The following is a 13,178-nucleotide window of genomic DNA, read 5'->3' on the forward strand; positions in this document are numbered from 1 at the left end:
TATGTTATTGTATTCGTTCTTATGAATTAGGACGGGTCATCTCATCTTAAGCTCCGAGTTTATTTTCATTATTTAAAGTAGCTGCTTTTTTCAAAGTTTTTTTTTTTTTTCATAAGCTCTTAAATTTTTTTCAGCCAAACAAGACAAAGGATGTGTTTGTATGAAATAGTTGAAGCTGGAACTTGCAGATGAAGCTGGAGCTTATGGCTGGAGTTAAGGTTATTTTGAAACTGAAAGCTGAAACTTATTGTTTTTATAAGTGTTTGGTAAAGTACTTATAGCTAGAGCTTACTCTTATGAAATGACTTTTTATGACTGACAAATAAAATATAAACTAATATAACATAGGGTATATTAGTAAATGTATTTCTCATAATGTCTTCTTTTTTTTAAAGAAGATAGTTTCAAGAGTTTCTTCTTGGGTGATGATATGCACACAAATATTTTTGTTATGTATATAACCAATAATGTTTCACATCGTTGTATTGTATAACAATGTAAAGCAATGATTGGTGTGTACATATTCATTTTTTCAAAGCTTCATTTTTCTATAATCTCTAATTTTCATTGTATGTCAAACAAAGATTATGACTTACGAATTATTAAAATAATAAGCCCAAATACATATAAACTCTGATAAGTTCTCATAAGATCGTCGGTAAAAAAAATAAGCTTATAAATAATAAACTTACACTATGTTTAAATGAAAATAGCTTGTAAATTGAGCTGTACCTTGTAGCTAAAGCTGAAGTTGAAGCTTGTGGCCGGAGCTAGAGATTTTAGCATGAGCTACTAGAATATAAAAGCTTGTGTGCCAAAAGTGATGAATTTGGGTGAATTTTGAGTGGTTGGGTGCTTTGAAATTTTTAAAGAAGACTCAAGTTCAATCTCCACCGATCAACTTTGGGGGCTTGCATTTCATAAAAATAAAAAAAAATAAAAATGAAAGCAAAGTGATAAAAGTAAAGCAAAATGTGAAATGTTAGTTTTCTTTTAGAAAGAGTAATGAACACCATTTTAAAACCTCTGCCAAAACAATAGCCACGTTAAACCTTAAAACCTCCGCTTAAAGGATCAAACGGCCAATTTTTCTCTCTCCAGTTCTTAAAAGTAACCTGGTTTAGTATAAAATTAAAATTGTAATATTATATAATGTCGATGGATCACTTGTTGGGTTTACTCAGAGTTCATATCCATAAAGGTGTTAACCTTGCTATTCGAGATCTACGTAGCAGCGATCCTTACGTCATCATCCGGATGGGCAAACAGGTCCACTTTTTTTTTTTTATTCATTTTCCTTTAGTTTATCTTTTAGTGAATAACATCATTCAACTTGGTTATTTCCGCCCAATGTTGTTAGAATCAATCAATCAATTGGTTGTGAGAAAATGATTTCGGTGTGAGGTGGACTGAAACCAAATATTCTAGAAGTTTCCAGATAGATGTATAATTGGTTTGTTTCTCGGATGAAATAAAAGTAAAGATTTACTTTTTTTTTTATTTCTTATTTTTATGTGTACAGAAATTGAAGACTAAAGTTGTGAAGAGAAACTTAACTCCTGTGTGGGATGAAGATTTGACTTTATCAGTTGTAGACCCACTCCCAGTTAAACTAGTAAGTTATTTTTTATTTATTCTTTTATTAATGACATTGCAATTTTGATAATATATGAATTATAAGCTCATAGCTAGGGATGGCAATGGATCGGATATAGAGCGGGTGATGCCGTATCCATATTCATATCCATTTAGTTTTTGTCCATCCATATTCATATCTATATCTGTTTAGTTTCAGGTCATCCATCCATATCCATATCTAGTGGATTAAGCGGGTTAATGGATATTCAATGAATATTAAAAAAATGTTATGATATTTTCCATCGAACAGAGAGAGGGATGACTTTCTCTACTCTTGTGAGTGTTTCACTCGGGGTAGAGAAATAATTTCTCTTTATTCTAGGATAGAGGAAGGGTTGTCTACGCCTCACCTCCCCCATACCTCACGCATGTGGGATTAGGCTTGTTGTTGTTGTTGTTGCTGTTGCTGTTGTTGTTGTTGTTGCTGTTGTTATAATATTCTCTAATATGCGATTAAAATACAAACGTAGTATAGCAGAATTAAATATAACATGATATAATTAAATTCTATCCATAAGCAGTGACGGATCCAGAAAAAAATTTCACCGGGGGCAAAAAAAAAATTAAAACGTAAGGATTTTTTTTTTATACAAAATATAGAGGTTTTGGAGCAAAATATAGAGTTTTTTGAGCAAAATATAGAGTTTTTTGAGCAAAATTTAGAGGCTTTTGAGCAAAATACGAATGTTTTAGGGCAAAATTTGAAGGTTTTGGGGCAAAAAAAAAAAATTCCACCTGGGGCAAAATTGAAATACCGAAAAATTTACACTAAAATTTCGAAATCGTCGGGGGCGGCTGACCCCACTTGACCCTCCCCTCCCTCCGCCCCTGTCCATAAGAATGTGTAATCTTTGTCAAAGATATAACAAAATTTGTTAAATTTTACTATAAAACATGGATTGTGAAAAATTAAATATGAAATTTGTAAGTTTATTTTATTAGATATGCGTGTTTTATTGTAATATATTATAGTTATTTCATTATAAGGTAGAAAGCAAAATATAAATCTAACGATAAATGAACTTGTAATAGTAAATATGTAAGCATATATCTATATTTATGTATTTGTATATGTATTTCGGGTGGTAATGGATATATTCATGGATGAAAATTTTCATCCATGTCCATATCCATATCCATTTAGATTCATCCATATCCGTATCCATATCCATTTAGGTTCATCCATATCCATCACGAAGCGGGTGGATCAGGTGGATATCTACCGGATCGGGTGACCATTGCCATCCCTACTGTCATAGCCGGTCAAAAAAATGAATTATAAGCTCATAAGCATACTAACATATGCAATAACTACTCCCGTTATTTCGCTGTTGTTTTAATGTTGGATCTTAGTTTTAAAAAAAAATTATAATCGATTGTTTCAATTCTCTTTCAAAAAAAAGTCAAAAAAATGTTTACGGGGATGTTTGAGATTTGATTATTTTAAAACCTTGTCGACTAAAAAAAGGCAACATGTAATTTATATAAAGTGAGTAATGAGTAATTGCTTAAAAGAATTCGTAAATCTGAAATTTATGAAACTAAATATATTTTAAATATAACAAAAATAAATAAATAGGAACACGAGTAAAAATAAGCAAAAAAAAGCAGTATCAAACACCTATTGGATTTCTGACATTCTAAACCTGTATGCTGTTTAATTTTGGTAACGATTGAATGATTGATATATAAAATATTTTAGGAGGTGTACGATAGGGATTTATTTTCAGCGGATGATAAAATGGGGGACGCGGAATTTGACTTCACTCCATTTTTGGAAGCCGTAAAGATGCATTTGAAAAATGATCTTCCTAACAATACAATAATCACAACCGTGAAACCAACGAGAACTAACTGCCTAGCAGAAGAAAGCAACATTACATGGACAGATGGAAACTTTGTCCAAAACATGGTTCTTAGATTAAGAAACGTAGAATGTGGTGAACTTGAAATTAAGTTGAGTTGGATCAGTGTTCCTGGCTCTAGACGAATGTAGTTATTTTACTTGCCTCATTTGTTTTCACCTAGTTTCACTTGCTCAATTACTTCGTCGATTTCTGGATGTGATGTGTGTGTATTGCATTTTTAGGCTTTTGACTTTGTTTTTCATTGAGTTAGTAGTTAATCGTTGTAATCTTGTACAAAAGCGACTGAAATATGATATTAGCGTGAAGAACCGATCGACATTTGGTTTGTTAATAACCCATCCCACATTGAATTGTTAAAGGAAGCTTGAGTCCTTATAAGCTTTATCTTCCACTATGATTTTTAGTTGAAAGTGAATTTATCCGGTTAGTTCATTGTTTTAATTTTGAGGCGTTACAAGTGTGCCGTTGCCTGTTAGTATATAGAATGCTTTCATATAAAACTAGCATTTAAGAGCCCGTGCGTTGCACGGAGACTCTTAATCAAACAAACTGGAGGTAAAATGTTATATCAATTAGAAGGTATGATAAAGATGTGTCCTACGTAATACATTTCCGCATGACTACATTGATGAACATTTGGCTAGTGTAGATTGAAAGCATAATTTAGTACACAATGCATTAGGTTTTTCACAACATCATTTTCACAAATTCAGTTGCTACAGTATTGAATATTGTAAGTACCTAACGTAAGATGGAAGATGAAGAGCTTGCTTGGGCCATGCCTTTGCCAAAGTAGGTTCATCGATCTGTGTATCCTGCAGGGAAAAAAGGGGTATTTTAATTAGATTTTGTGCTTCAAAGGAGGGAACAAAATAGTTTAAGAAGATAACTATTGGTATGGGTCAGACTGACTCGAAGCACTTGCACTGCAGTTTTTTTTATTTAAAAATTGGTGTACCAAATATACTAAAATCACAGTAGTTTTATAAAAATCTGTATTTGTGAATTTAAAGCAAATTTAAATTTACTCATTTGTTTCGATAGAAATAATAATAATAAAGAAACCATATGAACCCGTGCATAAGTAAACGGGTCGATATTACCACCTCTAACGAATTAAAAGTGAACTACTAACCTTTACAACTCTAACCAAAGAAGTGAAGGTTCCATCTTGTCTCAAGAAGCAATTTCTTATAAAAGCTGCACATAGAATTCATTAATTTGAATTGTCCTACTACTTTAGCCAAAAAGAGACTCCAAATATGATCAAATGTCATCCTATTGTAATTCTTAATATATAATAACCAGTGTACTTTATGCATCCTGATAGCTACCCTAAATATGGGTCAACTCAGTTACTATCAATCAGAAATCATCCTTTAACATATTTTTTGCTGACTGTGAACAGTTGGGTGAACTATACTAATTGTTTTTTCAACTACTTGTATCAGGCATGAATTAAGTGGGTATGAAACTGTATAAGTTAATGGGTATCACATTGTTGTTTCAACTACTTGATATAGATATAAGCACTACACAGTTATCTCAGATTTTTGTACTCGTATATGTTTTTGTATGAAAAATTCAGAAAATGAGACACATTCAAACATCCTTACCTATGCAAACATAGTATATGCATTCTTTTGACTTTGTTACAGAATACAGACCACTTGTATTAGACCCCACTTGTAACCTACAATTAGTTAGTTCTATTAGACTCCATTTGTTTTTGGCAATTCCATAAACTGGTATGCTATGAAACATAATTTTTATTTTTATTAGCATTATGAGCCCATGAAGAATTTAAGTATCAAAATAGAGTGTTCACATACGCAAAATAGAGTCTAATATCTCACCATCATGTGTTGCTATCAAACAAACTGAAGTAACAAATTGGCATACCTTCAAACAATGTTCATATCAATTATAATCGAGCCTTTTTGCTTTGCATCATGTGTTGCTATCAAACAAACTGAAAAATTATTATTTTAAACGTAGTGTTTCGGGTAATGATTGCAGTTCTAGATTTACCTCCTAACGACGATTGCAGTATACAGGTTAACTTTGAGTCTCTAAACGGTATGTGTCCACTTCTTCTTTTACTATATCCAATCACAAAGAAAACACATGTTAGTTTAAATGTTACAAAAAATCTAACCTAATATGTAAACTTGATATTCCTATCAGGATATCAGTATACCTGGTATGTGAACTTTATATTTTTTTTTTATATATATATATATATAATGAATATAAATGAGAAATAATATTAACTAAAATAAAATAATGCATAAATAACAATTATAAAAAAATCTGACCCATTTCGACCTGTTACTGCCCATTTGGACCCATTTCAAATCTGACCCGTTTGACCCATGAACCATTTCTACCAAAACTATTTTGACCCGTTATCCAAACCAACCCAACCTGACCCATTTGCCAGGTATAGCTATCAGAAGCCAGATGGTTGGACATAATCATAGCTAAAAGGAAGAAAATTTGACTAACCTTAGCTTTCGAATTACACTTCCCAGTGTTAGTAAGCTGAGGTTTATATGGCAGCCTTCATATGAATCTAGTACTAAAAATAGTTGAAAATGTTCCCACCTTCACAGATGGACAGTAGTTCCATCATATGATCCCAGTCCCTAACAGTTTCCTCGGTAAGATTTTCGACAATCGTTCCTCTCTGTTAAAATTATTCAACTCTAAAAAATACATAAATAAAATGATGTATCAACTGACATTTGAAATGCTTAATTGCTTATTACCTCTGGAACATCTAAAAGTCTGAGTGGATATCCATCAGTGCTTAGTAGATCTCTAACAAATTCATGATTATCTCCATTGCTTAGAATTTCAAATGAAAGTCCCTCTCGGGGTGCTACATACAGTTGTATCATAATAAGTGAAAGAATCTAACAAAAAAAAAAGTGACTCGTTGAAGCGAAAACAATGGGATTATACGATTACCTTTTGTACATAATCGTATATGTCTGCTAAAGTATACTCACTAATTCTGGTCATTGTGAACGTCTTGCCATTTTGTATGAGTGACAACAATTCAGAGAGCGACACATCCTGTTCACAGCTGCCGTCTTGGAAATCGAGCACGTTGTTAGAACTCCCAAAATCATTTGCAAATCGCGAATCTAAAAGCATGCCTAATTCCGGACATAATTTGCAAACTATAAAATATCAAAAGGGTAACAGAATTTGCAATCAAACTATAAAATATCAATCAACCGAATTTGTATATTTTAAACCTAATTATTGATTTTATCAAATGATATCCAGAAAAATATCAAAAATTAATAATAGTAACTAATAATTTCCAGGCAAAATTTAATCATAAAAAAGATTAACAATCTCCATTAGGTTACATGTTTTTCATTGTAATCCAAAAACTGAATCAAAAATATCATGATGAGGTTTTTTAAAAAACATCTATATTAGCATGGTCAATGACTAATTGCATATTAAATTAACAAAAATTTTCGAAATATAATTTTTCCAAACAGCTATATTAGCATGGTCAATGACTAATTGCGTATTTTTGAATAATATCATATTATTCTTTCTTAAATTAATAATTTAATGTGTTAATCATGTATTCTGTAAGGAATTTAAAAAATATATTTATATATTTTTATATATTTAAAAAAATAAATCTGAATAGAAATTTCACTAGTTAAAATGATGTAATTAAACAAAAAATAAAATTACATAGATTTACATTAATATGTGAATTAAAAATGGCCAAATTCAATTGAATTAGTAAAGATTGCTAATTTATTAAATCAAAGGAGAATGGCGTACCTGAGTTTCAAATCAAATTAGGGCATATGTGGCGGCTTAAAATTCTAACAAATTGTATAGTCGATGGAGATATAAAATAACTAAATTAAACAAAACCTGACAGATCCGTATGAAGAAATTAGGGTTGAAGAAAACGGTAAAGGATCGGAGCAAATGGTGTCGACGTGAAACGTGTGAAACCAAATTTAAAACATAAAAAATCGACGTGAATGGAATTTAGATTTAGATGTGTGGCGATTGAGAAGATTGAAGAAGAAGAACAATTAGATTAGGGTAACTGAGGGAAACAGATTGAATTCGTGTAGGTGTGAGAGTTTTTTTCTTTATTTTTTTTATACAGTTTATGTTTTTTTTTTGTTTTTTTTTTAAAAATCCGTAGCTGAATAAAGCTAGGGAATGACACGTGTAAGCATAGTAGGGGTATTCTTAGGGTGTGACACATAAGATTTATATGTCATGCTTTATGTTTTATGTGAGGTAGGGGATGCTAAAATGCAAATAATGATGAAAAGTTATTAGTCTACATACACAGATTGCAGAAATTTTATAGTGATGAAAAGTCATTTTATTTGTATTTTGGATTTGAATATCTTGTTGAGTAAAAAATATATTTATATTTATATTTATTTTTACTCATTGGAGATGCTTATAGTAACTTCTGTAAATGTTCGACACACACAAAATTTACAGTCTAGATTATGAAACATAAACAGAGCAAAGATGAAATGTGAACTGCATTTTAAAAAATCTTCCTAACACACATCTATCTATCTATCTATCTATCTATCTATCTATCTATCTATTCTATATATTCTATATATAATAACAAAAGCTAAAATATATCATTTTTAAATAGCAAAACTAATCTTAGCCATCCATTAAATTAAATATCAATGATCTAGATCCTTAATTTTCTCCTAATATTTCTAATGACCTCATAATCCTAGCATTGAATTGTTTGATTACGAAACTACCCTTATACAAAAAAACTTTTATTTATGAATAATTATCTAATACGGAGTAGAAGAAAATATCATTCAACGAATAGTTAATGAATTATTTCCCGAGAGTTCGTTTGTGTTCATTTTCTATTAAATAACGAACTATCATTTTCAATTATAATTTGTATTTATATAGGAGCTCAAGAAATTTAGTTTAATATTACATACTTATGATCATTTGTTAATTAGGAGTTTGAAAAATTAAAATATAAAATTGAACTTAGTACTTACAACCGAACATACGGATGTTCACTGCTGTATCATGGGTTTATTACTCTTTTTTTTTTTTTTTTATGTTTTGCTTTTCTGGATATTACTTCTAATTGCATATGATGGTGTGGATCATGATCATGAACATGATTATATTATGTTTTAATCAGTAATAGGTCACAAAATTTTAAAATTTCCAATTTAAATTTATGACACATAAAAACATATGTGCTAATATGCTTATGATGCAATGAGTTGCATAAAACCCGCAACAACTATAACTTATAAAATATATACTGTTATAGATTGAATATATACTGGAAATTTTGACATGTGGAGATTATTTGAGGCACATTTTTTTATAATGATAGAATGTAATGTATATGTAACCTGAAGTCGGAGAATGAAGAGATAGAAGGGTAATGGGGTCAGAAATACAAAAAAAATTATTGGAGTTACATTTTTCAGCCTATTTAAAGGGCTAGAAAAATAACTCGATCTATACACACATTCTTAATGTGAAGGTGTTGCATTTGGCGGGTCAGAAATATATCAAAATGGGTTTCGACATAAATGGGTAATATTTTTGCAATCGTCTTCCCTTGTGTAATATTTTCGTTCTTTTTTCGTTGAACAAGTTCGTATATATATTTATTCCTAATGTTCAAATTCATACTAAAGATTGTTTATTTGTAAATACTAGATGCTTGGATCCAATGTTTTGTAGGGCATTTTTTTGATAAAGTGTCAGTGGTGACTATCCTTGATAAGTTGATTTATATTTACACTGTATTTGTTTCTTTAGTTGTGGTGACTATGATTAACTTCACATAAAAGGTACAATGTAATGTGATTAGAATGAATACGTTCAATTTTTGACAGAAATTGGGCATATCGTGTTTTTTGTTTGAAGGTCGTTTGCGAATTTGTAAAGATGGGTTTAATGGGAAAGCAAATATGAAGCTACAATTTGCGAACATGTCAATGGTTAGTAATGGCATTTTTTTTATACAAACTTTTGTTAGCTTTTATCTAGATTCTTATGTAGATATAAACCATTAATGGGTTGAAATTGTCACCTTAAACATCCATATGTCTATATTTATTTCTAACTTATTACTCCTAACTTATTAGGCATTTTCAACTCTATCTTTTAGGTCTGCTTATCGGTAATGCTAATTTGGGGACACTTTGATTTGTGATAGTTAACAGAATTCTTTTAGGAGTAAGTAGTTGTTTGCAACTAAGATCACTCATGAGTTTGCTACTAAAACAATAGAAATTTTGTGGTCAACCCTTTCAAGTAAATGAGTCAAAATTGGCTCACTAATGTATCATGGGTTTATTACTCTCCGTTTTTTTTTTATGTTTTGCTTTTTCGGATGTTACTTCTAATTGCATATGATGTTTTCCCATGTGTTTTTTATTATTGTTGCTTATGAGGTAATTATAAGGTTTTGATAGTAGTTGTTGTCATTGTTTTTGTGTTTTTTCTGCTGTTTCGGGAAGGTATTTCAAATCATCAAATGTCGCTATCTTTACATAAACACGTCAAGAGATTGGAAGCGTGAAATAATCTATGGGAAAGAAGAGCTAAGTTTAAGAATTAGACTTGCATTTAACAATATTCTATGATTGTGTCCGTTACTGAAAACTACGCAAATAATATAATGTTTCACATTAAGTATTTTCTAACTAATGCTTGTTTAGTCCCATAAAGTAGCCCCGCGAATTCGCGGGCATTAAGTGTGAAGACCCTGGAATTTTCGACTAAATTTAAACTTAATCTTTATATGATTTCGATACGATAAGCAAAGTCTGTAATGTTAAGTCTCGAAAACTTTGGAACAGTTACATGAATGCATTTGACCTTTGACTATTCCCGACGATTCACGAACAAATATTGTAAATAAATATGTATATACATATATATAGGTAAATATAAATAATAGTATATATATAATAATTTGAGATGATAAGATACAATTGAATCATTGAAATTGAATACGTAAAATAATATACAAAGTAATAAAGTGATTATTAAAATAAAACTAAATATATAAGTGTACATTGTAGTGACCCGAACTTTTCCATGTTTATATATATATTAAATGAAATTATTATTTACATGATTAAGTGTTTCCAACATGTTAAGCAATCAAACTTGTTAAGACTTGATTAATTGAAATAGGTTTCATATAGACAATTGACCACCCAAGTTGACCGGTGATTCACGAACGTTAAAACTTGTAAAAACTATACGATGACATATATATGGTTATATATATAGTTAACATGATTTTATTATAAGTATGTATCTCATTAGGTATTTTAACAATGAGTTATATACATAAAAATGAGACTATTAATTTAAGAAACTCGAAAACGATATATATAACGATTATCGTTATAACAACGTCTTACTAGGTACATATGAATCATATTAAGATATTGATACACTTGGTTAATTATGTTAAATGATAAGTAAATATATTATTAAGTGTATTAACAATGAAATACATATGTAAAAATAAGACTACTAACTTAATGATTTCGAAACGAGACATATATGTAACGATTATCGTTGTAACGACATTTAACTGTATATACATCATACTAAGATATATTATATATCATAATATCATGATAATATAACAATTTAACATCTCATTTGTAATAATAAACAATGGGTTAACAACATTCAACAAGATCGTTAACCTAAAGGTTTCAAAACAACATTTACATGTAACGACTAACGATGACTTAACGACTCAGTTAAAATGTATATACATGTAGTGTTTTAATATGTATTCATACACTTTTTAAAGACTTCAAGACACTTATCAAAATACTTCTACTTAACAAAAATGCTTACAATTACATCCTCGTTCAGTTTCATCAACAATTCTACTCGTATGCACCCGTATTCGTACTCGTACAATACACAGCTTTTAGATGTATGTACTATTGGTATATACACTCCAATGATCAGCTCTTAGCAGCCCATGTGAGTCACCTAACATATGTAGGAACCATCATTTGGCAACTAGCGTGAAATATCTCATAAAATTACAAAAATATGAGTAATCATTCATGACTTATTTACATGAAAACAAAATTACATATCCTTTATATCTCATACACCAACGACCAAAAATACCTACAAACACTTTCATTCTTCAATTTTCTTCATCTAATTGATCTCTCTCAAGTTCTATCTTCAAGTTCTAAGTGTTCTTCATAAATTACAAAAGTTCTAGTTTCATAAAATCAAGAATACTTCCAAGATTGCAAGTTTACTTCCAAGTTTTCTAAATCCATTCCAAGTAATCATCCAAGATCAAGAAACCTTTGTTACTTACAGTAGGTTATCTTTCTAATACAAGGTAATAATCATATTCAAACTTTAATTCAATTTCTATAACTATAACAATATTATTTCGAGTAGAAATCTTACTTGAAATTGTTTTCGTGTCATGATTCTGCTTCAAGAACTTTCAAGCCATCCAAGGATCCTTTAAAGCTAGATCTATTTTTCTCATTTCCAGTAGGTTTATCCAAGGAACTTGAGGTAGTAATCATGTTCATAACATCATTCGATTCATACATATAAAGCTATCTTATTCGAAGGTTTAAACTTGTAATCACTAGAACATAGTTTAGTTAATTCGAAACTTGTTCGCAAATAAAAGTTAATCCTTCTAACTTGACTTTTAAAATCAACTAAACACATGTTCTATATCTATATGATATGCTAACTTAATGATTTAAAACCTGGAAACACGAAAAACACCGTAAAACCGGATTTACGCCGTCGTAGTAACACCGCGGGCTGTTTTGGGTTAGTTAATTAAAAACTATGATAAACTTTGATTTAAAAATTGTTATTCTGAGAAAATGATTTTTATTATGAACATGAAACTATATCCAAAAATTATGGTTAAACTCAAAGTGGAAGTATGTTTTCTAAAATGGTCATCTAGACGTCGTTCTTTCGACTGAAATGACTACCTTTATAAAAACGACTTGTAACTTATTTTTCCGACTATAAACCTATACTTTTTCTGTTTAGATTCATAAAATAGAGTTCAATATGAAAGCATAGCAATTTGATTCACTCAAAACGGATTTAAAATGAAGAAGTTATGGGTAAAACAAGATTGGATAATTTTTCTCATTTTAGCTACGTGAAAATTGGTAACAAATCTATTCCAACCATAACTTAATCAACTTGTATTGTATATTATGTAATCTTGAGATACCATAGACACGTATACAATGTTTCGACCTATCATGTCGACACATCTATATATATTTCGGAACAACCATAGACACTCTATATGTGAATGTTGGAGTTAGCTATACAGGGTTGAGGTTGATTCCAAAATATATATAGTTTGAGTTGTTATCAATACTGAGATACGTATACACTGGGTCATGGATTGATTCAAGATAATATTTATCGATTTATTTCTGTACATCTAACTGTGGACAACTAGTTGTAGGTTACTAACGAGGACAGCTGACTTAATAAACTTAAAACATCAAAATATATTAAAAGTGTTGTAAATATATTTTGAACATACTTTGATATATATGTATATATTGTTATAGGTTCGTGAATCAACCAGTGGCCAAGTCT

General features: G+C 30.1%; 1 protein-coding gene and 1 long non-coding RNA gene across 2 annotated transcripts; one reads left to right on the plus strand and one right to left on the minus strand.

Annotated features, from left to right (window-relative positions):
• Nucleotides 1-1,152: 1,152 nt before the first annotated feature.
• LOC139862784 (protein C2-DOMAIN ABA-RELATED 4-like) lies at nucleotides 1,153-3,668 on the plus strand. Its single transcript, XM_071851415.1, has 3 exons — nucleotides 1,153-1,269; nucleotides 1,523-1,615; nucleotides 3,341-3,668. The coding sequence occupies exons 1-3, from the start codon at nucleotides 1,153-1,155 to the stop codon at nucleotides 3,632-3,634; spliced, it is 504 nt and encodes a 167-aa protein (XP_071707516.1). The 3' UTR covers nucleotides 3,635-3,668.
• Nucleotides 3,669-4,296: 628 nt separating this feature from the next.
• LOC139864894 (uncharacterized) lies at nucleotides 4,297-6,884 on the minus strand. Its single transcript, XR_011764529.1, has 6 exons — nucleotides 6,480-6,884; nucleotides 6,278-6,390; nucleotides 6,015-6,195; nucleotides 5,123-5,608; nucleotides 4,642-4,706; nucleotides 4,297-4,321 (listed from the first exon to the last, which is right to left on the minus strand). It is a non-coding gene; the product is annotated as an uncharacterized lncRNA (long non-coding RNA).
• Between the last annotated feature and the right edge of the window lie 6,294 nt (nucleotides 6,885-13,178).

This window comes from Rutidosis leptorrhynchoides, chromosome 8 (assembly GCF_046630445.1).
Source record: "Rutidosis leptorrhynchoides isolate AG116_Rl617_1_P2 chromosome 8, CSIRO_AGI_Rlap_v1, whole genome shotgun sequence".
NCBI classification, from domain to species: domain Eukaryota; kingdom Viridiplantae; phylum Streptophyta; class Magnoliopsida; order Asterales; family Asteraceae; genus Rutidosis; species Rutidosis leptorrhynchoides.

What these genes read in the sequence shown, in the direction of transcription:
- LOC139862784 (XM_071851415.1), top strand. Translation starts at nt 1,153, where the DNA reads ATGTCGATGGATCACTTGTTGGGTTTACTCAGAGTTCATATCCATAAA. An exon ending in TCATCCGGATGGGCAAACAG is followed by an intron (nt 1,270 to 1,522) that starts GTCCACTTTTTT and finishes TTATGTGTACAG; the next exon opens with AAATTGAAGACTAAAGTTGT. An exon ending in ACCCACTCCCAGTTAAACTA is followed by an intron (nt 1,616 to 3,340) that starts GTAAGTTATTTT and finishes AAAATATTTTAG; the next exon opens with GAGGTGTACGATAGGGATTT.